The sequence below is a fragment of the Podarcis raffonei genome, chromosome 7, assembly GCF_027172205.1.
Source record: "Podarcis raffonei isolate rPodRaf1 chromosome 7, rPodRaf1.pri, whole genome shotgun sequence".
Taxonomy (NCBI): Eukaryota; Metazoa; Chordata; class Lepidosauria; order Squamata; family Lacertidae; genus Podarcis; species Podarcis raffonei.
Window position 1 is genome coordinate 38,054,063 of NC_070608.1, and position 25,561 is coordinate 38,079,623.

Consider the following 25,561-nt stretch of genomic DNA (forward strand, 5'->3'; position numbering starts at 1 on the left):
CCAAAATCCATGCTCTAGGCCCAGTTTAGGATTTCATCATGGGCTGTCTCAAGTGGTTATCTGCCTGACACAGATAACTTTTTATTTGGCCTTTGTTCCAAATAGTGAGGTGTGGTGGTCTAGAAATATGGGCAGACATTGCCCCTCTGTTATAGTCTGACTACTTCCTGGTGAAGTTTGTATCTGCAGCAACTATTCCCATCTGCAAGAGGGCAGGAAGTTCAGATGGTCTATCTATCCTTGGAGGCTAATCTAGCTAATATGTTTGGGAAATGGCCTCACTGCTCTGTGTATGTAAATGGAAGTCTAATTATTAATCCACTTCACACTTTACTTTGATAATCACTTAGAAAGTCCTTCAGACTTATTGTAAAATATTTTATTGATAACTGCAACAGGCATTCTAAACCATTTTTCATTAATTAACAAAATGACAATATTTTAGAGGAGCCACTGATTGTAAAATATATAACAGGCAAAGGGAGTATTCTTCAAAGCTTTGGGATAATACATTTTGCCTTGACAAGCAGGTTCACTCACATAAATAAGTCAGGGTGCATGTTTTTTTATTAGATCACCAAAGTATGCAGTTATGGTTTTCAATTTGTTGTTCAGAAAGTTTTGTTCTATTTCAACTTTTCCTCCTGGCCCAGCTAAGGAAGCTACCTAAAAAGTAAAAAGAAAGAAAAACAACAACCGTTAAATAACTCAAAATGTGACACCGAGATGGTAATAGATTCAGGACCTTAAAAGCCCTAAACATAATCAGCCCTGTATACCTGAAGGCGTGTCTCTATTCCCATCACTTATCCTGGACACTGAGGTCCAGCTCTGAGTCTTCTGGCAGTTCCCTCACTGCGAGGTTACAAGGGAACTGGGCAGAGGGCCTTCTCAGTAGTCGCCCCCGCCCTGCAGAAGACCCTCCCATGAGATATCAAGGTGATAAACATCTATCTGACTTTTAGAAGACATCTGAAAGCATCCCTGTTCAGGGAAGTTTTTAATGCTTGATGTCTTACTGTGTTTGATGTTTGAATTTGCTGGAAGCTGTCCAGAGTGTCTGGGGGAACCCAGTCAGATGGATGGCATATAAATAACAAGTTGTTGTTGTTGTTGTTATTATTATTATTATTAGTAGTAGTAGTAGCAGTAGTAGTAGTAGTAGTAGTATAAGCGGGAAGGCTCATCTAGCCCAACCTGTTTCAGAAAACCCACTACCACAAGATCTTTGATAGGCGACTATGAGCCTCTGCTGGGGAAATAATCAAGCCCATAAGAAGTTGAAATAAATGCTACCTGTTCCATACACAGGGACAGCTAGGAAGGCATAGCTAAGGAGCTCTATTCATTGATAAGGCCATGGTGTGTCTTTTTGTTCAAAAGTGGGGAACATTTTGGGGCAAGCAAGGCCTGTACAAAGAGGATATGTTCCATTCGAACTAGAATGGAACCAGTCTGCTGACACTTAGGAATACAGGAAGCTCAGTCTTATACTGTGTCAGACTATAGATCCATCTAGCTCAGCATTGTCTACACTGACTGGCAGCGCCTCTTCAGGGTTTCAGAGAGTGTTCTCTCCCAGCCCTGCCTGGAGGTGCTGTGGCTGGGGCCTGGGAGCTTCTGAATGCAAAGCAGATGCTTTACCAGTGACCTATGGCCCCCTTTTATAGCAAAAAGAGGGTGACAAGTCCTTTAAACTGGCATCTTTAAACCGACTACCTGTATTATGTGGTACCTGTATTAATGCCAATTCCATCACCAATTGGCCACATTCACATGTCACTGTGAAGCACAAACCATAGCTTACCATGCATACAAAAATCACGCCTACTACCCTGCTATGGTTAGGTGAAAGCAAATCACATTCTTCGCCTAGTGCTACATCCAAATCAGGGACCGTGGTTTGTCTCAGCCCTAACAAACCACAATCTGTAGCCAGATCATTTGGGAGTGAAACAAACCTACAAACCCTGGTTCAAATGAAACACAAACCAGAATGATGGTTTGTTTTCTCCCAACACTCAGAGGGAGAAGGAAAGCAGCTGTGACTCATTTGTGCATTGCAAACCATGTGACATGTGAATGTGGCTAATGCCTCCTCCCATGGCTGTATTTGGATAGAATATCAATTCATGACATGCCAGCATAAGCACTTAAGTAGTAAAAGAGTAAACTGGAAGGAAGCATATCTGATTGAATATAAACCCTCCCATTGACAAACCTACGTTTACTAAAACCCTCCCATTTCCCAGTGCTACTTCTTGACCTCCTTGCTAGATAAGGGAAAATCTTGTCTGTGGTGCAGTGATTCATTAAGGAATTACTAACTTATCTTGACTCCCCAAAATATCTCAGCAGTTTCCATTTTTGCTTTTGTACAAATGACTGGAGTCATGATCTACTTGTGTGGACTGGTTATATTACTGCAAGTGGATTTCTCTAAAGTTCATTGAACCCTGAGAGTTAAGGGGAAAAACTGGATTACACAAGACCCTCAATACAATCTAACTGCTTCTGGAAACTGCATTTACTCAGTTCCTGTCCTATGCGCACTTGTTTTGTTAAAACACATGTGCATGTAGGCAGCACAGCAGGCTTTTAGGGAAAAACAGATTGGATTATATTTAAGAGATGCAACTCTCAAAAATAAAAATAAACATTCTTAGAGAAAATGAATTTCTGTTCACCCCATCAATTGAAAGAAGGAGGGATTGTCATTCAAATATACGTCACTTCCAGTTACCAGCTGCTTATGGCAAGGTGCTACATGGAAATTTTCAAAATGGTCTGGAGGACACCCTCATCTCAAAGCCTCAGATGGACAATGTGTGTCCTGTAAAGCTCAATGGGACCTTCTCACAAATTTGAGCATCTAAAAGTGAAATCCCCATATTTGCAGCACGGCCTGGGCTGTGCCTAATGGAATAAATTTCACAACTCTTTCTGTTCTCAGTGTACATGTTCTCTATCTGCAGGACATGGAGATGTACAGTTCCAGAGTGCCTGCCTATAGACTACTAGTCAAACTTGTTCATGATCATCTCCAATGGTTTAAATTTGAGTTAACATATCTGAAAAAAGAAAAAAAAACACACACACACAAATCTTCCTGCTTCCTAGGATAGAATTGGATGTGGAAGCTGTGTTGATATTTGAAAGGGATATCCATTATGCTTGTGCAAATAATGCTATCAGTGATGAGATCTGTCTAGTCTGTGCAGCAAAGATTACTTAGGAAAAACGTATCTGAGCATCCCAAACTTGACAGGTCCCTCACCACAAAGATGCCATCCTATGCACATTTACCTGTGATTACATCCCGCTAACTTGACACACCTGCCCATTTGAGACCATCTTCCTATTTGATTGTACAAGCTATCACTGACATTTTTAAGTTATGCTTTTTCATGTGCTACCAGTTTTTATCTCTGTTAACATTAGCAAGATCTGACATTTTTGGAACCTTTTGGAATTTTGGAATCTGCAATATTTCAGCAGACTTTTATGTAAACTTGGGAAAAGGCTCATGATCTTGAGGGGATAAGTATCTGCTTTTCTCTACATACTTTGTTATTGCAACAAACCTAGAACTGCAACTGAAGAACAGACAATGACTTAGATTGTAAGCCCAAATGTTCAGCTTCTAGAAAGATCAGTTCCAGAAATGACAGCACACTGGGAATAGTGGTATGGATGTGTGTGTGTAAACATACATACAATGAACTTTTAATAAAAGTCTGTCCTATTCCAGGGTAGGTGTGTACATCCATATAAATTGCCTTTGAAGTAGTACTTTTTACTGCAAGTTGCTATTAAGTCCCCATCATGAGCAAACATAATAATGTCTAATAACAAACACCACAAAAACATTTGTTGACCTAGTTTACCTTCACTTTGCTTTTGTGGTTCTGAGCTTTTTAAACAAAAATACTTTCATGCCAAGCAAGTATCCCACAACCTGAAAACTCTGTCCTGAAAAGTGTATAAAGAAAGCCAGCAGCAAACACCAAACAGTTCATTCTTTGCTTAGTTTAAAAGCACAGCGTGCATAATTTACTTATGCTATCTGTATCTTTTTGGTATAACTGCTCCCTCTAGAGGTAGTAGAAAGAAACTGACAATAATTCAAGTTTGATCACCTTTGCCCCTTCAGGCAGTGTTTATATATCTTCAACATTTTAAGGCTCGATTTAGTTATTAACTGCTTTTATTAAACTTTGTGGGGGGTTGTATATTGCTACATCTACAGCAATGTAAATGTTGTAAGAAAACTGAAAATGCAAAGTAATGGTGCACAAACTTTTGAAGTGTGATGTCAGACCCCAGTACAAGGTAGTGTAACAGGTATAGTTCAGGATCTCTGATGTGCAGCCTGCAAGCCTTTCATTGCTGGCCATGCTTGAAGATATTCCTAAAACAAGGTTTTAGTGCTAAATGACCAGGGCTTGGGAACACCCTTAACCATGATTAGAATGCTTAGATGTCAAAAATCCTTAAGTAAAAAGAGGAGTGCTAAGTGAGAAAGCGAATAATCCAATTTCCAACTTTTAAATAATTACTAGCATTGGAAAAGTTGCAGCTGCACCAGCCCAGTACAGCAAAACATTTAGTGATGGTCTTTGCCAAAAAATTACACCTGGTCCAGCTCTCTTGAGTTCTTTGCTCTGCATCAACTAGTATCTAGGGTTACATTGCCTCAGAACAAAGAGATTCCATTTATATAGTCATTAACAGACTAGCCCCTATGGACTGGCCTAACCCTTTAAAAATGCTATCTAAGCTAGCGGTCCTTGCTAACTTTTCGTGTACTCACTGATATAAATTATGTTTTTCTTTCTGTCTGCTCCGCCACTCAATCTCACAGAGTGACCTCAGTTTCTAGCACAGAATGATAAACACTATCCATACTGTCTATGCTGTTCAACCTCTATCATGTTTCCCTTCGGTCCTTTCTGCCCAAACTTCTAAGGTTATTGAATGTCAAAGAGCCTACTTTTTTTTTACAACAAAAATATTTACAGAAGAAGCTTAGCATTCTAGGACCCGTAGTCCTCCAGGTATTGGACTCCAACTCCCATCAGCTCCACTCTGTAAGGGGCAAGGTCGGGAAGGACTGGAGATATAGAGGCCACCTGATTCCCCATCCTTGTTATACAGGGAGAAAGCTTGATAACAATAATATTCAATCTTTCCACATTCTACATAGGCTCTCAGTACTCCTTACAACAAACGTGTAAGGTAGGTCAGTGTTATCGCCATATTGTAGATGGAGGTGGGAAGAAATGGAAGGTGAAAGACAGAGACTTAAGCCCATTGGGCAGAGGTCAAATGTCTGTTCGCAGCTCAGGGGCAGAATTCAGTCAGCAGAAGCCTTGCTTAAGGACTTTCACTTGTGCAACAGGGCTTTCCCCACCTCTGCCCCCCAAAATGGCTTGAGTGGGTGTGGGGAGAGTCCCCAGAACAGAGTATGTGTGTGGGGGGGGGATCATTCTTTTTGGCAAGCTGCAAATGCGCAACACTGAATTCCACCCTACATCTCTAGATTAGCAACTGTACAGCACTACTCCTGAGCCTGCAAATTAAAACTTACCTGATCAATGTTAGCATTACGAGGAAGAAAGTACACAATCTTGCTGGTAATCTTTTGCGACAGCTTGAAAATTTCAAATGTACAGATGTGTTAAGGAAGAAAAAGCAAATACTTTTTCAATGGGGATGGCTCTTTTAGTAAGACATTCCCCTAAGGTAACACACATTCTTCCACAGGTATATACAGAATACCATGAGTGATATTCTGATCAGGGCCCTAGTCTACACGAGCAGCAGGATTAGGTAGCAGAGCGGATTGTACCACTTCAGAATGCAAGATAGGTACAGTGGTACCTCGGGTTAAGTACCGTAGATTCCAACGTATTAGGCGACTGGGAGTATTAGACAACTCCCCAAATTGGCAGCTGCAATTTGGGGTTCGTCTTATAAGCCCAGTCGCCTAATACACTGAGCAGCTCTGCACCGGGAGAAAGCCGCCCGGCGCAGAGCAGGCTCCGCTCCGCCCATACCCGGCGTATAAGATGACCCCTGACTTTTTAACTTCTTTTCCGGGGTTAAAAAGTCGTCTTACGGTACTTAATTCATTCCGGAGGTCCATTCTTAACCTGAAACTGTTCTTAACCTGAAGCACCACTTTAGCTAATGGGGCCTCCCGCTGCTGCCGTGCCACCGGAGCACGATTTTTGTTCTCATCCTGAAGCAAAGTTCTTAACCCGAGGTACTATTTCTGGGTTAGCGGAGTCTGTAACCTGAAGCGTATGTAACCTGAAGTGTATGTAACCCGAGGTACCACTGTATAGTTTTTAAATATTCTAGTAAAAAGCAAAACACAACTATTTGCAAGTATAAAAATGAAAACAAAGTATTAACAAATCAGCAAGAAGTATTGTTCAGATTAGCCTTCTTCTTGCTATGCTAATTTTCAATTTAGAGCTGTTAATCACTTTCAAACATGTCTCCCCCTACCCCTTGCAGTTTTTTTAAAAAAATATTTTTTATTCATTTTCCCAACAATTTTATACAGCCAACAGATAATTTAACACTCATTCTTCAGTTTAAGTGGTATATTCCATGCAACCACTTTAGGTCTCTCCAACCTAATTCCCAGCTTCTCTGCTGCATGTACTGACCATACCCAAACAACTTGTCAAATGTTGTTCGGATGCCTTATGATCGTCTTCCAAAGCAACTACTCTATTTCCAACTTAAGAATGATAAGCGTAATGCTGGTGGACAGCAAAAGAGGTTTAAAGATTATCTCAAGGTAAATCCTTAAAAATGTAGTATAAACACCAACAACTGGTGACAAAGAGCCCGTCAGTTGGAGAATAGCCTCTACCAAAGGCGGCATGGACTTTGAAGAAGCATGAACTCAGGCCGAAAGGGAGAAACGTTTGGCAAATCCTCACAGTGATCTACCGTATTTTTCGCTCCATAGGGCGCACCTAGTTTTTAGACGGGGAAATCAATAAAAAAAAATCTCCCCCCCCCCAGCCCCAAAGAGCAGCGTACAGGCTGCGCACAACCTCTCCCTGCCGGAGGGGTTGCGCGCGGCTATGGCACAAGCTCGCTGCTTTGGCTTCCTCTTTAGCCCCACGCAATCTCTCCCTGCCAGGAGAGGCTGCGTGGAGCTAAAGAAGCCATAGCCCCGTGCAGCCTCTCCCTGCCGGAGGGGTTGCGCGCGGCTATGGCACAAGCCTGCATTTGCTCCATAGGACGCACACACATTTCCCCTCAATTTTTGGAGGGGAAAAACTGCGTCCAATAGAGCGAAAAATACGGTAACTCTCACCCGGAAACCTGTGTCCTCACTATGGAAGGATGTGCAAATCCAGAATCAATCTCCACAGTCACTTACAGACAAACTGCTAAGACCATTTTCAAGGAAGACAATCTTACTCGGCTACGAGTGATTGCCAAGGAAAAAGAAGGTATTTCTCCAGAGACAGAACTGTTTCTAACCCTCACTCATACCATATGGACAACACATCTGAAAGGATGATCGCGATGAATTTGGGAACCTGAAACTGCCCTTTACACTAGGTCCTCAATGTGGGAATTAGTTACTGAATCATCTAGGACACATGTAAAGTCATCCTATAAGAACTCAGAAATGTTAACCCGGAAGGAATTATTAGATTTAGTAGGTGATCTCGCCACAGGACCAAGAGTGAGATTTGATAAGTATCTGATTCTTTTCAGCCCTAGGAGTCTATGAACCAATTTAACATCTTTTGTCTAACAGACAGTCAAAACTAAGAACAAGGAACTGTCAAAATGTGGTGGTGTTTTTTTTAAAAGCAACTACAGAAATTTCCCAGATTACACAAGACTTTATGCCAACTCAGACAAAACCTCTTCAACAACAGAAATCTGGTTGTCAGCATTATAAAGGCAACATCCTAATTAGGACCAATTCTGAAAAGAAAGTCACTTTTTAAAATAAAATCTCTTGTTAGTCAGAGTACCCAAATCTCTCCTGAGAGAAACAGCAATGAACATTTGATTTACAAGAATCAGTTTGCAACACTGTCATCAGCTGCTTTGAAGAAGGACATCACCAATCATTCAACAGTACAAAAATCTTAACTCATGACACTGGAATTCCTATCCAAGGTGTGTCATGAAAAAAACCCGCCACAATAAAGCTTAATATAAGCAACTTGAAACTAAGACTACACTTTTCAGATCATCTGAGCCCCTTGCAACTACATAGAAAGGGGGAAAGGACCCTGTTCTCTGGAAATAATTCTTTGGGAGGAAGGGTGGGGTATTAATTTAATGTATAAGATGAAATGATATATGGCAGAAAGCATAATATGTGATAATGCGGTCACCCTGTAAGAAAAAACAGCATTTGTTTTACTTTTGTGGAACAAGTGACTTGAAAAAGGATATCCATCGGGAGAAATCATAGTTTGAACATCAAAGATTTCTGCAGCAGCATATTCAGGCCCACCCCACGGAGGGCTCAGAAACACAACATCTGCTTTTAAACTGGATGCTAGCTTCATGAAGTCTCCACAAATGAACTCTATTTTATCTGCTACTCCATAGACTTCTGCGTTGTTGAGAGCAAGACTGATCTTCACAGGGTCGATATCGATTGCGATTACTAAAAAGAATGAACAAGGTATTTTTTAAAATACAGGTGTGTTTTTTTAAAATAATAATTCAATCAGTCATGTATGTTGAAAAGCAAGGAAGCAGTGGGAATTAGTACTTGTGCCACATAAACAACCAATCACCTAAGCTGGAATAACACCACTATATTTTCTCTGCGTTTGTATAATATTTTTGGCCGGTGTATATTGTGTCACTCTAAACTAAGCTGATAATGGTTTGATTTTTCTAAGCAAGCAAAGCGTAAGGCTGAACTCAGATCGTCATGGAAAAAAAGACTCCATCTCTTGGAGGATCTCACTAGTGAAAGCAGGAAAGGCACTTCTGCAGATTCTTCCCTCCTCTTACATCCACACAGTGGAGGGTGGAGGCAGTATCCAACACTTTCAAGATAACATGGAAAGTGACACTGGGAACTGGAAGGAGGAATTTAGCCAATTGCAAAGACTAGATCTGTCCCCTAGTAAGAATCTTTAGCTTTAACTAGAACACACACATACACAATCTCTCTCTATATATATATATCTACCACAACGCTAGCATATTAATGCGCACACAGTGGATAAGAGAAAAGAAGCAAACAGAAATGTTTACCTTTTTTCCCTGCCAAGGCAAACTGAATAGCGTTTCCTCCTACGCCACAGAATGCATCTGCTATTAAGTCAGAGTTGAAGGACTGGCTTACACGATCCGCAATATGCTCTGCAATCTTCTCAGGCGTAACAGAAAACCATCCCTCTAATGGAAGAAAGCAGTAGTCATATTTCTGTACTTAAAAAGGACAAGCTTGAACATAAAAACCAGTGAAGTATATAGCTCACACATGCACAATCATCATTTAGCAACTGAAGTATCAAGTGAAGATCTACATGTGTAGAATGGTCTATTACAGAACTTGCCAATCACTTCAAAACAAAGTAGCTTCCAATCAATATATGAATTTACCTCTGTCTAACTGAATTCCTTCATCAAATCGAGAGAACAGTCTATACCGCTGTGCCCAGTATTTAGCCAACTCGGGATCAGCAACTATTTCAGGAGGCAGGGGCTGCCCACACCTGTTTGTCATCTTCGGTATTATCTTGATTTTCCTCTTGTTTGTAGTTTTTACTTCACCTAAACCAAAGAAAACCATACTTTGCAATTAGCTCATTTCTCTTAAATGGATTTAGGAACATGAAGAAAAATCTAAACTACTTTTATTACTCATTTCAGTTCAATTTATGCATTGCTTCAGAGAGCCAGGAGGAGTCCCAAAGTGATCACAGGGACAACAGCATGCAAAATATAACATACAATAAAAGCCATTAAACTGAAATAAATATTAGTGTAATTGTTCACTTCAGCTGCTGATATTACAACAGGGAAACAAAAAAGCCACAGAGATCTGCTTTATTGCTGCATCTACTGTAGTAATCAAATGTGAAATTCACTACAAATTTATTCACTGGGAATAAGAAATAAAAAAATAAAGTAGCAAAAGAAGCATCTGAAAACATACAAAGACATTTCAACAAAAATTAGTACAATGAAAACCAAAACATTCTTTTCTCCCACAGAGATTTCAGAAATTTAAGAGAACACAGAAATTCTCTTAAACCAACCAACAAAACCTTTTACGCAAAACTCCCCCTAACACCTATGTTGCTTATCCTATAACATTTCATGAGAAAGAAACTGCTCATTTGACCAAGAAGATCTCTACTATAGGTTGGAACTGCTCTCTTGTAAAGCAAACTCACAGAAGCAGGCAGAGTTCCATGCTCCCCCATGAGCCTGCTACATTTATTTCCAGCAGAAGTTGTTGCTACCTGTATTTTTATTCAAAGGAGTAGCTGGTGAAGTAGCACTCTGTTCATCACCAAACAATCTCTCTTGCAAATAAAAAGGGGATTAATTTTGGTTTTTTAAGGCTTTGGGGGCTTATCAACAGTTTCTCATTCATACACACAGACACACACTTTTTAAAGCTTTTACTCAGAATTATCACATACCTTCTGCTTCCACCTGCAGGTAGTCCGGAATATCCACAGGAACTAACTCTCTTCCTGAAGGATGTGCATCTTCTCTTCCTGCCTCTTCCTTAGGCTCCTGGAACTTCCAGTCACTTGTTGCTACTACCAGATTTTCTTTGCCTTTTTCCTCAGTGCTGTTTCCTCCACGCTTACCAGAATCTGAACTGGAGAATGGCAGGTCACTTTTAGGAGAATCCAAATTATTTTGTGAGCCAGCAATGTTTTCCTGTTCCTCTGAATCACTACTGGAAGAAGGAGGGTGAACTCTGTCTTGAGACATCTCTTCCGCAGGCTCATTCACTTGTTTCAAGAAGCTTTCTACCTAGGAAGACCATGTATTACAGAACCACATTTCAAACAATTGCAGAAATGTGACTTGCTACTGAAGGGAGATTATCACTACCTTCAGCAATCTAAGTAAAAGGAGAAAGAAGTCAACAGAACCCTACAAAGGAACACTACGTTTTGGCATTCGGGAGCATTCACCTCACAGGCTTGTAGACTTCCTCCACCCCCAGGAAGGGCTCTTCCTCCACTCCACCACTGCTTACTGTGATATCCAAGTTGCTGAAAAATTATGGCTCGGCCTTAATCCTGATAGTTTCATGTTATGTCTACAATGAACCTTGATGTAAGCGGACAATGCCATTGCAGAGAGAAACAAGCTGTTTTATCTGCGTAAACTGGTCCTTGGGTACATTGTGTTGCAGTTTCTTTCACTGTGCATATGCAAACCAACGAAAATATTAGGATGGACATGCAGTACAGTCATCACATGATGCACCACTACATCAGATGACCTTGGCAGCTGCACGGTATCTATATGTAGGGAGCTTTTGACATGGTAAAATCTCAGGTCTTGTATATGCCCCGGGAACAATCCCAGATGGTATAACGGGGCTGCGTCCTTCCTAAACATTGAAGTCTCTTCTTAAGATACAGTCCTTACTAGACTAATATGAATTTAATCACTTACATAATCTATTATACAGTAAGAAACATAAAATTGTACCTACTTTCTTTCTCTCACTAGCAACTAAGAGCATTCTAAATTATGAACACAATCTTGCACTATTTTTAAGAGCCAGCAGACACACAGGTTTTAACATCAGAATCCCAAATTCAAGACTATTAATATACCATATACAATACTGACCTTAATCAAAATGCTGCTCTTTTTAACTGCCCCTGTCTCAGGTTCTTCTGTAAAAAATATATGTTTCCTTTTGGTCTTGACTGTTCTGTGCATGTCCAAGAATTTTGATTTAAACTTCATATTTTTATTAAGATGACTCACTCTTCTTTCACTGAAGTCAGGAATGTCTCTGTATCTGGAGAAAACAGAATAAAAGTTAAAAACAACCTTTTCAGTGAGGGGGAAGAAGTTTTGCTCAGCTTCACAGTATGTTTATTAGCTGTGCCTTCTTCAACTGAAGGCCCCCTTTAAGCATGCCAACATTGCCACATAAATAGGCCTAAAAAATTAATGGAGTCACAGCAGTAAACTTTGCTTTTATACATACTGTGATACATTTATAGCTTACCAAAAGGCTTTAATGCATTTTGTACGAATATATCTTGTGTTGAATCACTCAAGTATTTAAATAAGGCCTGGGGAACCTGCAAGCCTCCTAGCTAATTAGGCCCATCAAGTCTCCCCATTTGGTCTGCAATGACATTTTAGCCAAGCCATGCTCACATGCCCTATACCTGATGTCATATATGATGTTGGGGGTGGGACAGGTAAAAATCCGGCTCAGCTGAAAGGTGATTTGCAGGCACAACCAATCAGTTTATGCAAAGTAATGCAAGTATAAGTGCTTTGAAAGGAGCTTAGAAGTCCTTTTCAAATCACTCCAGAAGACATTGATCAGATGATTGAAAGGGACTTAGCAACAGAAGACCTTGATCAGATGATTGAAAGGGACTTAGCAACAGTGAACAAAGTGCTATCTTGTGCAGTACTTTGAAAGGGGCTTCTCCAGAGGGTACCAAGTAGCACTTTGCAAGACATATGGAGGGCATAAATGTCACCCAACATCAATGTGAAGCCAAGTGATTGACAAGTAAGCTACCAAACATTGCCTGCCCAGGGCGAGGGAGATCATGATCTGGCCCACTGGCCAGATCCAGTTCTCTACCTTTGATCTAAATGGATCGCGTAGGAACTGTTAGTGGAAAAAGAAAACTATTTACAATAAACAAGCAACATTCTTCCGCATGGTCTTAGGTTTTTTTTTTTTTTGTAATTATGAACAAGGTTAAGTATCCGTCATTTGTGACAACTTTAGTATATCAAGAAGATGCAGGAAGTGAACACCCATAGTATTTCAACAGCAACCTAGGAAAAGGACATATTCTACACATAAAACCAGCAACCATCAGCAGCATCACGTTTAGGAAGGGATGGGGAACCTTAGGCCTGATGGCCAAATGTGGACCTCAAGAATTCTCTATCTGGTCCTCAGGATAGTTTCCAAGTCACACCTCTCACTGACCCTGCTCTGCCTGCTCCTGAAGTGCTTTTGCATCTTACTTGCTTGAATGGCAAAGGTGTGTAGAAACCTCTAGATTTTACATGGGTTGAATGTAGCCTACTGTAAAAAGGCAAGAGCCACACCTGTTGTTCCACCCACTTTTTGCCACCCACTGGCATGCAGCCCCTGGCAGGTTGCCTAAGAGGCAAGGTGGTCCTCAGGCTGAAATGGTTCCTCACCCCTGCTTTAAGGAAACCATTAGAACACTTATTACTTTTGTCCTCTGCCATGTTTGAGTCCCAAAAGACAGCAAATCTTTTCTGGATCAGCCTGGGAATGTTCTTCAGCATCCAATTCATGGCTAGAAAGGAACAAAAATATTTGTCACTACAGTTCACAGTAAGTTGAGACAAAACAGCTGCCTATTTTGACTTCAAATGAAGGGTAAGTCGATTTCTAAACGATTATAAAGCAGCTAAGCAAAAGAAACAAGTGTCCACTGAATTCAAATAATGACTTTTATCACTTGTTTACAAGGTCAGAAATTCGCACAGCCGGGTTCCCCAATGATGCCTAATAAATGCCTTCTCAGCATTACCCGAAGTTTTGTGCCCAATATTGTTTCAAATTGAGACTTAGGGTCTTCAGTGAAACTGTCATAAAGACCTTTTGCTTGAAAGGTAAAAAGTAACTGTACAAAACCATTAGTCTGGCTATCTCTACCAGGAAGGGAGGGGACAACCTTGGACTCATAGAACTCATAGAATCTTAGAGTTGGAAGGGACCCAAGGGCCACCTAGTCCAAGCCCCTGCAATGCAGGAATCTCAGCTAAAGCATCCATGACAGATGGCCATCCAACCTCTGCTGAAAAACCTCCAAGGAAGGAGAGTCGTGGGAGTCTGTTCCACTGCCAAACAGCTCTTACTGTCAGAAAGTTGTTCTGAATGTTTAGCCGGAATCTCCTTTCTTGTAACTTGAAGCCATTGGTTTGAGTCCTACTCTCTAGTGCAGGAGAAAACAAGCATGCTCCCTCTTCCATGTGACAACCCTTAAGATATCTGAAAATGGCTATCATATCTCCTCTCGGTCTCCTCTTTTCCAGGCTAAACAAGCCCAGCTCCTTCAAGTGCTCCTCATAAGGCTTTGTTTCCAGACCCTTGATCATCTTGGTTGCCCTCCTCTATACACGTTCCAGCTTCTCAACACCATTCTTAAATTGTGGTGCGCAGAACTGGACACAAGTATTCCAGGTGTGGTCTGACCAAGGCAGAATAGAGTGGTACTATTACTTCCCTGGATCTGGACACTATACTTCTGTGGATGCAGCCTAGAATAGTGCTAGCTTTTTTTGCTGCTCCACAGGCCACTGTCTGTGACCTTTGGCCCATTTTCAAAAGTACAAGTAATCTGTTCTGTAATCTGTTCAAACCCCTGGCCAGAGCAACCGTGTCTGTCTATCAGCAGCCTGCTGAGTAGCAAGGAAGGGCATGGAAAAGACAGAGAAGGGAGAGCAGAAAGGGAGAAGAGAAGGAAATGCCTGGCCATGCTGGCTTTGGCACCTTCCAACACTGACACGTGATCCCCGACAGAAAAAGGCTGCAGACCCCTGATCTAAACTATAGAGAGTCATTCTTCAATAGAAATAGACCCAAGAGAACAGCCTTACATTTCACAGAATATTCAAATCACTAGTAATAACATGAAAGCAGCAACATTTTAAAAAAGGCAATATGGCAGCAGCCAGTAAGGGTTAGTAAGTACAGTCATACCTCGGTTTTCGAACAGCTTAGTTCTCGAATGTTTTGGTTCCCGAATGCCACAAACCCAGAAGTGACTGTTCCGGTTTGCACACTATTTTTGGAAGCTGAACATCCGAAGGGGCTTCTGCGGCTTCCGATTGGCTGCAGGATCTTCCTGCAGCCAATCAGAAGCTGCACTTTGGTTTCTAAATGTTTTGGAAGCCGAACGGACTTCCGGAACAGATTCCGTTCGACTTCCAAGGTACGACTGTACACTAAATCATATAGGCACCCAAATGTGAATGGGAGAAGTGAAAGATATGATAGATAACCTGCCTCCTCTTTAATCTGACTTGTTTGCGTTCAGGCGGCTCATCATCATCACCATCATCACCATCACTGTTACTGTGCGATCCCCTACCTCCTGTGGCATCTGAACAAGATCTAGATGACCCCTGTGAAACTAAGAAGGAAAAGGGGGGGGGGGAGAGAAAGCATTGCTTTGATACACTGGTGGGGAATTTGTTTGCCGCTAGGTTTTTAAGACTCCATCAGCTCCATCGTTCATGGACAATAGTCAGGGATGATGGGAGTTGAAATCCAACAACATCTGGAAGGCCGCAAGTTCCTCAACCCTGCGTTAATGAATTTTATTTGTTTGTTTGCTTAATTTGTATGCCACCAATGGTGCTCAAGATGGCCAACAATAATACAAAACACAGCAAAATATAATAAAATACAATAAAACAGCAATCTTCAAGCAGTCATTCATTTCCTGTATGAGGAAAGCAACTTCAATCAAAAATTTTACATTTTCACCAAATTCACAGTGGAAATACTATTTTCCAGTTGCTTTTCATTAGGAACCCAACTGCACTCATCAATCTATCTGGTGTTGAGACAAAACTGTTGACTGTGCATTTGGCAAAACAAATCAATCTACCATCAATCTGAAAGCCTCTGCTTCATTGAATATCTGATCTAGGCATTTAAAATTCAAAAATATCAGAAAGCCATTCTTTCAGAGCCTCTTTCCAAACAACAGTATAACAAAGTCCAAGTAGCCAGCTCTGAATTGAAAACATCAGCATCTCAGGAATGTTCGGATTTCTGAAATACTGACAGGGCTGGGAGGTACCTGGGCACTGCAGTATGTTCTGATAGCACCTCAAACTGGTAGAAATGCCTAGTAAGAAAACCAAACATTTCTGTGGAAAGATCAGAGGAATTGTGGGTAGGATATTAGGGGTGTTTCAGAGAAGCAAGGTTGGGCTTTGTCTTAAGTGAAGACTGAACAATAGTTTCCCTTCAGAATGACAAATGCATGTGGATGGAACACACACACCCTTTGCCCCTTTATCACCTCACAGACTAAAGGCCACAGACATCTTGCAAAATGGAACCAATCACTCTATTAGATTAATATTTTCAAAGTGAGACATCTGGGTACTGAATAACCTTTGAAACCCAAGACCACAATATGGATGTGAGGCTTACTTTGTAAACAATATTCTAAAGACCATTCACATTTTGCAAGTGACTCTTCTGAGTACAAAACATATCCCTTTTGAGAAGAAATGCCTAATCCCTACCTGCCCTGGAAATGATAGGTAGAATTCCAGGCTGCAGAAGTAGCTGCTTATGCACACTTATTTTCTCTCTACTGGATTCAGTGCAGGAATGTAGTAGACAGGCAATATCTCTGAGCTGGCACTGGAAGCGAGTTGAGAATGTAAGCTGAAGCGTAGCACTTCTACACAAACATTGTCTACACCAATGTTCTGCATTTCTGCTGGCTGCTTGGTTTCCAGCTCCCCTGCACTATTTTCCAGGTCACTATTATGTGTGGTGTCAACTGAGAGCACAGGGAGAGGGTCTTTTTATACCTGTGTTCCAAAGCAGTCTAGGATGCTTGAAAGACAAAGTGTTCAGCTCTTGACATAAAGTCTTCGATGTGTCATCTACACGTCTTTAGCTGAGAATGTGAGTTGCAGGATTGGGGAAAAGGGGAGGGAAAGGGAAACAGGATTGCAAAGAATGTGGAATAAAACATCCAAAATAATACAGCTTTTATACGTGCCACTCAATGGAGAAATGCACAGTACGGAATATGGGGTGGCTGCAAGGGAATTTCTTTCCTAGCTTTTGCAAACACAGGGTCTTATGCCTTCTGGGAAAGGGAACCTAGTATACCAACCTGGCTTGTCTGAACATCCATTTTCAGAAGACGCATTACTTTCTCTTGTTCCCTCATCACATTTCGCAGTCTGAGCAGTATCACAAGGACAACGCCTTTCAATGCTTGTTACGCTCAGTTCTCTCTGACCATTACAATCATCCGCATTTTCCAATTTGAACCGTTCTGTTTCTTCAGAGTTTAGATTTATTTTACTAATTTCAGGAAGAATGTCACTATTACAGTGATTATCATTTGGAGAAGGATTTTCCTTGCAGCTGGCACTGGACGCGAGTTGAGAATGTAGGCTGGAGCGTAGCACTTCTACACAAACACTGTCTATACCAATGTTCTGCATTTCTGCTGGCTGCTTGGTTTCCAGCTCCTCTGCACTATTTTGCAGGTCACTATTATGTGTGGCGTCAACAGTCCAACCTTGACTTGCCCAGTAGTGAAACTGTTGCCAGTAATACCAGTATAGTTCGTTATAGTGCTGCTCCCACTTTTCCTTTACTTCAGGATTATTCCAAGGCTCAGTAATAGACAAAAGTTCAAAATTTTTCTCTTGCCAACTTTGCCACAGAAGTCCTTCTCCATACTCACTCCAATACTTTTCCCATTTTTCTTTCATATGAAACTCATCAAGTAAAAGGTCTCCATTTTCACAGCTCTTATCATTCACAGATCCCTTTTTAATTGAAGAGTGATCATCGGAAAGAGACAGGTCATCTTCATCAAGATCTTCTTTCAATGGTTCCTGCATTACTGTGAAAATATCTTGTTGCAGCATTTTCTTTTTCTTCTTTTTCTTCTTCTTCACTTTCTTACTTTTCTTACTAATATTCTCAAGTGCCTGAAATTCAGCATGAAAAAGCATAAATGCAATTTTTATGTACTTTGTTCAACAGATTCTGATTCAATATGGTTACCTAGTTAATTCATTTCACAAATTTTCATGTTATAGCTTGGTTGTAACCCAGCCAGAAAATCACAAATGACACATCTACCCAGCTCTACAATTCTATGATTCTACCCCATAATATTCAACTGCTATCTTATTTGGTGTGCTCTTAGATTAACAGCCAAGAATGCATTTGCCTTCCAATTTATTATTTCCAACTCAACTTTTCTTTTGTCACACTTCTTAAAAGCCCATTTTTCCTATTCCCTCTCTCATTTAACTTTGGTTTTTAATTCTAGAGCCAGGAGGAAAAAGAAATGTATTCCTGAAAATTCTTTTGTGGGGTTTGTTAATCCAACATACTAAATTTACTTTACATTCCAATAACTTTAAATAGCAAAAAGGAATAGAAAATACATTGGGTTTTATTACCAATGTCTTATGGGCTGCTGCATTGCCAAATTGAACAGGTAAGCCCATGCGTTTCATGAGTTCAGCCTCTGAATCAAGTTCAATGTCTTCCACTCCAGAAGCATGACTGTTAGATAAATCAGCAGTCCCAAAGGAATTATGTTTCTTGTCTTTTTCTTCATCCTCGGTGGTTACTTGATCTTCCCCTGTAAACCACAATACTAAGTTACAAAGTTGTATTTTCATTCTTACTTTTGTCAGTCATAGATTTCTAATGCAGAAGAATTACAATACCAAATTATTTTCCCCAACAAGCATCCTGCGGCAGTCGTTTCAAAAGAGTACACCAAGTTCCTTAGGAAAAATGATTAATTTCCCTTAAAGCAAATTGTATTAGATGCTTATATTAACTCTGTTAGTCCAAAGCTAAAGTTCCCAAAATGCTTGAATTTAAATAAAATATTAAAAGCACAATTTCCTACTGCAGACACGATTTCTTCCTACAGGCACAAATACAAGGGGGAAAAGAACCAGAGGATCTCACAGTCATGAAGACTAGATACCAAAGGCACACAACTGTCTATATGAGAACCCAGCTGCAAAACATTTCAAGCCTGAAATTCTATTTAATGCAAAACTATGTATCAAAGAAGGCAGCCAGCAGCCATACCATGTTTCCCTTGTCCATGTCCCTGTTTGTGAAATGTTATCTCCATGTAAGGTTCACAGGCACCTATTCTCATGTCCTCCTTATTCTCCCATGCCTTTTACAAATATCAGCTAAATTATTTTTAGCCTGTTCTTGTTGCTGCTATGTTCTTTACTGCTGCTTTGCTCTTGCTACCAACTTGCTGTTTTTATCATTCAACTTCTGTAGAGATTGCAATGCTGCCCTGAATACTATCAGGGCAGCACTACAATCACTACAAAAATTCATTGACAGGTGGAGTATGAATTGTACAGTAAACTAACTAAAATGAATAATTATTTGTGGAAACAGTCAAGAAACCTAAACAGAATTCACATGCAGCAGTTTGTACAGCAGTTTCTTGGGATAGGGGGAAAGCAGGAAAGGGGCACTGCTGAGATGCCCTACCAACTGGTTGTTGGTCAGTCTCCTACTGTTTTATGGCTGCGGGCTTTTAGATGCGAGTTCTGAGATATAATTGTTTTCAGGTACTGATGTAACCATCTAATAAGAATCACTAGAATCAGGCTACGAGATACAGTGGTACCTCGGGTTAAGTACTTTATTTGTTCTGGAGGTCCGTACTTAACCTGAAACTGTTCTTAACCTGAAGCACCACTTTAGCTAATGGGGCCTCCTGCTGCGCCGCCGGAGCACGATTTCTGTTCTCATCCTGAAGCAAAGTTCTTAACCTGAAGCACTATTTCTGGGTTAGCGGAGTCTGTAACCTGAAGCGTATGCAACCTGAAGCATATGTAACCTGAAGCGTATGTAACCTGAGGTACCACTGTATTGGATAGCCTTGGGTAGAAGTGCTTAGCAGTGATTTGAATCCATGTTTATTCACATACATGTGTAACACTAAGAGTGGAATTTTGTGCACGTTCACTCAGAAGTAAGTTAATCTAGGCTCACTCCCAGGTTGATGTGTATGTAGTTCATAAGTAATACTACATTGGTTCACATACCTAAAGACACCCTATCTTGCCGATTCTCAAGCAGATTTCATATGTGGTTTGGAACAATATATTTACTCAAGCAAAACTACTGTTGCAACACTTTCCATATATACGTTCTCTTCACTTTTCCAAAAGTCTTCACCTACATTTTCTTATATGGACTTTGAAAAATCTGTATCTGACCATTGGGTTGATAAATTAATAGCAAGGATACAACTATAATTTGTTAATTCAAGTTTCTCTACCTTACAGGGTTAGCTTACAACTTATTTTGCAATGCACACAATGTTAATTCAACATTTTGAGCATATCTTACCTATACTGTCACCTTCATCTTTGACATAAAATCCCTTCAAGCCTAGTTTGTAAAGTTTTCGATCCCTAGGGAATAAAATAAAAATACATGTCACTGTTAAGGCCATCAATGAAATATGGAAGTAAAATAGCAGATGACAAAGAAAGCATGCAAAAAAGGCCTTCTTTACACAACATGCTATAATTTTAGTTTTCCTGAAACTAGTCATCATGTACAACAAAGAGTCTTGAGGCACCTTAAAGACTAAAGAATTTATTTCTTGGGCTACATTCCATTTCATCAAATGTATGAAATGTTGTCCCAAGGTATAGATAGCCCAACTCTCTTTGGCATATTCTTCTTTCTGTTGCTCTCATATGCCTTCAGCTTGACTGAAAACGGTGTGTACAGTGGTGCCTCGCAAGAAGGAAAACCCACTAGACGAAAGGGTTTTCCGTTTTGGAGGTGCTTCGCAAAACGAATTTCCTTTTTTTTTTTTAAAGATATTTATTGAGTTTTTCCACCTTTATACATTAAAAAATCAAAAAAAGAAAAATCAAAAAAGTTAAAAACACATAAAGTTTACAATCCTTATTTTCAATAACATATTTCCCTGACTTCCCCACACCTCCCCTTCTTATATTCCAATTCAAATTGCTAATTCAACAAGTTCTTGTCCCCAATTTTTGACCTTTTTATATTTAATTCATTAAAAAAAAAACAATTTTAACTTATAAACACCAGTATTTAAACATCAGTGCTCATTCTTAAAACTTTTTTCTAAAGTTGACCCAAATTCCCTTTCACGAATTCCCCAATTTTCATACTAATAACAAAAAAAAAAAAAAGATTATAATTCTGCACCCTTTGGATTCCCAAACCCCACCCCCCCTTTCCCGGTTTCAATCCCCAACAAATGTCCATCAGTCTTAGTCTACTATCAGCCTGGAGACCTCACGTCCGAGGCTCTTAATTCTCTCTCAATTCCTCTCTGCCGGTTTTTTTGGTAGTCCTTAATATTAAACACCAGATCTCGGAGAAGCTCTGCCCCGATAGGGTCCATATTTCTTCCAGCCAGACCTCCATACTTAAAAGTGGAGCCCGAATCTTGTTTCTTACTCCTTTTAAGTCCAAATGTCCCAAAAGCTCCAACTTTCAACTTAATCAAATTTGTAATCCATAGGTCTTCAGATCTCCACATAAGGAGATCTCTCCATTCTTCAATCTTCAATTCAAAACAGTTTTTCATCATCCAGTACTTATTTTCCTTTGTAGCCATCATGTCAGGCCTCTGGCTCTCCTTTGTCATCTGCAACATTACATCTCCTCCTTCCTTTTCCTCAGAAACAACATATATCTCTTTCTCCACACTCTCAAATCTTTCAAGTTTCTCTTCTTGTCCAGCTGCATGGACTTCATGAGTCAAGTCCTTATCAAATTCAATGGATTTGTTTACTGTTAAGTCCAGAGTTGCAACATTTGTAGCCAAAACATCAATTTGGCCTTGTAACTTTCCCAAGAGAAGAAACACTCTGTCCAATTTAGCTTGAATTTTTCCTCCTTCAACCATTCTTGTAATGTCCCAAAATCCCCTCTAGAGGGATTTTGGTTACTTTATCTTCCTTCCAGTTCAAATCCAAAAATCAAGTTAGTTTGTATCAGTTCTTCCTTGTTTTCAACAAAATATAACCAAATTGTAGCAAATATATCCAGCAGAGACAGCAGAAACAAAGTTCTCTTTTTCCTTCTTGACAGCTAATTTGACAGCTGTCAAACTCTTCTATATCTCCTCAACAGGCTCTCTCGCGGATCACTCCCGGGTCCGGGGGGGGTGGCGGCACTTCAGCTCTTAAAATTAGCTCTTATCCTCCAGTGAAATTACTTATACTGCCAAATTGTGAAATTAATGTCTTTTACCCAATAAAGAAGAAGAAATTCTCTCGACCTTAGTTAGCTAGTCCTTGCTTTAGATTATTTATAAGACGGGGAGACGGACTTCCTGTTTGCGCCTTCCCCGATCGTGCCTAATTCAAAATTTTTTTTTTCTTTACAAATCCAATTTCCGTATTACTCACGGGTTGTTGCTTTTAGAGTCCAATTGTTCACAAGAAGTCGTCAGCGCTCTCCGACCATGGCATGCGGCTTCACTCCACAGGAGAAGCAGTCGACTCTCAGCACCGCGCCGCTCACCCTGTCCCGAAGCCTTTAAAAAGGCTCCTTCGCGGGTCGGGGGGGGGCGCAAATGGTGCCCGCCGAGTCACCAAGTTCACAGGCTTCAGTGCCTGTGATTTCTGAGGGTCCCCGCGTCGCCGCAGCGGCAAGACCCGGTTCCTGCGGAGCCGATTCCCTCCGGAGCTCAGAGGGAATCCGCCATTAGCCGATGGCGCTAACCGCAAAACGAATTTCCTATGGGCTTGCTTCGCAAGACGAAAATGTCTTGCGAGTTCCTGCGGGGTTTTTTCCCTCCCCCCCCTTTTCCCAAGCCGCTAAGCCGCTTATCAGCTGATCCGCTAAGCCGCTTAACAGCTGATCCACTAAGCCGCTTAACAGCTGATCCGCTAAGCCGCTAACGGGCTTGCTTTGCAAGACGAAAAAACCGCAAGACGAAGAGACTCGCGGAACGGATTCTTTTCGTCTTGTGAGGCACCACTGTATTTCCATTCAAGAAGTGGCAGGGGTCTGTTCAACCTGGCACGTCTCCATGCCAAGACAAAAAATGCAACAAGATGTGGTTTGTAGATAATGCAACCTTGACAGCGCAAGGAAACTCTGCAGAGACTCATCAACCCCCAGCCTACTCATCAACCCCAAGCCTACATGGAGTTTGGCTTCACCAGCAGCCTGACAAAGACCAACATCCTGTTTTATGGAAGTGAGTCATGGGTAGCTTACACCCGCCAGGAGTGACACCTCAATGCCTTCCATAAGTGCTGCGTCAGGAAGGTTTTGGGCACCACATGGCAGGGCAGAGTCTCAAACAAAGATGTTTTCTCCCAAGCTCACATTCCCAACATGTTTGCACTTCTGTCTCTGTGGCATCTATGCTGGCTTGCTCATGTACACAGAATGGAAGATGGCAGAATCCCCAAGGATGTGCTCTATGGAGAGCTGCCTTCAGGCAACAGGCCTGTTGACAGACCAACTCTAAATTACAAAGATGCCTGCAAACGTGACATGAAGGCTGGCAACAGTAACCCCGTAGTATGGGAATCCTTTCCAGACAATCACGGTGCCTGGAGACGGACAGTCAGGTGCATCCACACCAGTGACCAATGGAGAAATGACCACTGGGAGGAGCACAGAGAGAAGAAACACCACGGTGCACTTGGAGCAACAAAACCAGACGGCCTAATCTGCCACAAAACATGCCTGTTCCATATCAGTCTCTACAGCCACAGCAGGTGCTGCAACTCTCCAAAAGTTTGACTTTACCCCCAAAGACACACACTTCCATTGTATCCTGAGACAGACAAATGCCAACAACATGAGAAGTCTTACACATAGCAGCTTTACCTTACTTTACTGGGGGGGGGGGCACCCCTTGCATTTCACCCCACTGTTAGCTTGCAAAAGTGTGGCAGAACCTCATAATTACTAAAATCCAGGCTAAATTAGCTGAACTTGGAACCCCACTAAAGTACGTGAGACTTAGTTGTGACTAACATGTCCCATTCCCAAAGTGTGGTACGCATACCCCTGGGGGTATAAATGGGTGCATGACTCCCCCTCCCCACTTCAATGTGATTTTTTGGGGTGCTGCAGAAAACAATTCAAAGATAGAAAAGTATTATTAACCCTTGCCCCCCTATATATCTCCGCTTGTGAAGATCTTTACACCAGTAAAGGTTGCGCTCTCCAAAGCGGCATGTTATTGTTCTAAGTTTGGTGGGAAACAGTGAACTGGTGGATCTAACCCATTGTCATCATCATCATCACCAGGTTGCTACTACTCAGAAGCCGCGGGAATTCAAAAGGACACGCCTCGGCGCCACTTCTCCCGCAATTAAGCCGCCTCGAATCCCTGTCAGGGAACAAGGCGGGAAATAAACGAGCAAGCAAAAAAAGCGAGTGAGACCTTCAGGCTGGCCGCTCACACCGGCTCCCCCCCCTCGCCCCCTCCCCGACTCACTCCACGAAGGCTCGCGTGCACAGGCAGAGGATGTCGCTTCCTGCCTCCGCCTCTCCTTCGCCCCGCAGCGTGAGCAGCAGCTCGGCCACCACCAGGGTCTGCGGCACCTCGCGCAACATGCCGCCGCTTCTGCCCCTCGAAAGGACTCGAGGCAAGCAAGGCTCAGAACCCCGTGGAAGAAAGAGCGTGGCGGACCCAAACGGGAACGGGTATTTCCGGCGGAAGTGCGGCTCCGCGAGTGTTGCACCCCATAAGAGTCCGGCGGGGGGGAAAAGGCGATGGCGCGCGGGGCCGCTTTGAGGAGCAGAGAGAATTTGCTTGGCGAGGCTGGAAGGAGGTGGGGAACACCTCCCTGTTCTGCGGACATTTGAACTACAATTACAATAAAAGATTTTGTCCTGTTTCAGCCGTGCAGTTGTTTTGTGCTGTTGCCAGGTGTTCTCGAGGCCGGTTCACCCCTCTCTCTCCGCCTCCGGCACAGGAAGGCAGAGGCAAAAAAAAGGCTGTGTCATAAGAAATGCAACTTTATCCCGCTGGATGGCGCAACATCAATCCTTAACGACAGCCCGTCTCCCATTTTCTAATGTTGTCCATGTTACAAGGAACTCTCTTTCCCTCTCCCTCCCTCCCTCTCTCTCTGTGTGTGTAAATCCACGCCCTCCATTTCCAAAAGCCACAGTGCTCTATTTTTAAAATGTGAGCTGCCACACAGGCTACTAGTTTTCCTAGAAACCACATCCTCGGTTACGGAAGCACTTCGCCATGATGCAAAATAGGCGTTCGTGGAGATTGTACTCGTGCTCAAAAGCGCTGCTATTATTTCACATGTCCCAAAGCTAATCTCTAGAAAAGATCAAATTAACCCCTGTGCAGTAAAACATGTTTCATGTCGTGGTGTCTTCTGGATTTTGTTGTTGTTGTGCTTAAGAGCATTATCAGAAATTATTTTCCCCTTACAAATACCCCATAACTCTTTACCATACCAGACACACGTTGGCTCTCATTTGGTCTCTTTAAAACCAAGACAGAACCACAGTTGCCCCCTGTTCTCTCTACTTGGGCATCCTTGTCATCATGTCTAATAAAAATAATGCATG

The 25,561-nt window shown here is 41.6% G+C and overlaps 1 protein-coding gene across 2 annotated transcripts; it reads right to left on the minus strand.

The window, feature by feature from the left end:
* Positions 1–364: 364 nt before the first annotated feature.
* On the minus strand, positions 365–24,676 carry TGS1 (trimethylguanosine synthase 1). Of its 2 annotated transcripts, XM_053396119.1 has the most exons (13): positions 24,465–24,676; positions 20,357–20,421; positions 18,415–18,599; positions 17,103–17,934; positions 15,242–15,368; positions 13,440–13,526; positions 11,845–12,019; positions 10,668–11,010; positions 9,619–9,789; positions 9,268–9,411; positions 8,447–8,665; positions 5,591–5,667; positions 365–666 (listed from the first exon to the last, which is right to left on the minus strand). In XM_053396119.1, the coding sequence occupies exons 1-13, from the start codon at positions 24,581–24,583 to the stop codon at positions 550–552; spliced, it is 2,661 nt and encodes an 886-aa protein (XP_053252094.1). In that variant the 5' UTR covers positions 24,584–24,676; the 3' UTR covers positions 365–549. The 2 variants fall into 2 exon arrangements, with proteins under 2 accessions (XP_053252094.1, XP_053252092.1); XM_053396117.1 differs by lacking the exon at positions 24,465–24,676 and having other exon boundaries at positions 20,357–20,651.
* Positions 24,677–25,561: the final 885 nt, after the last annotated feature.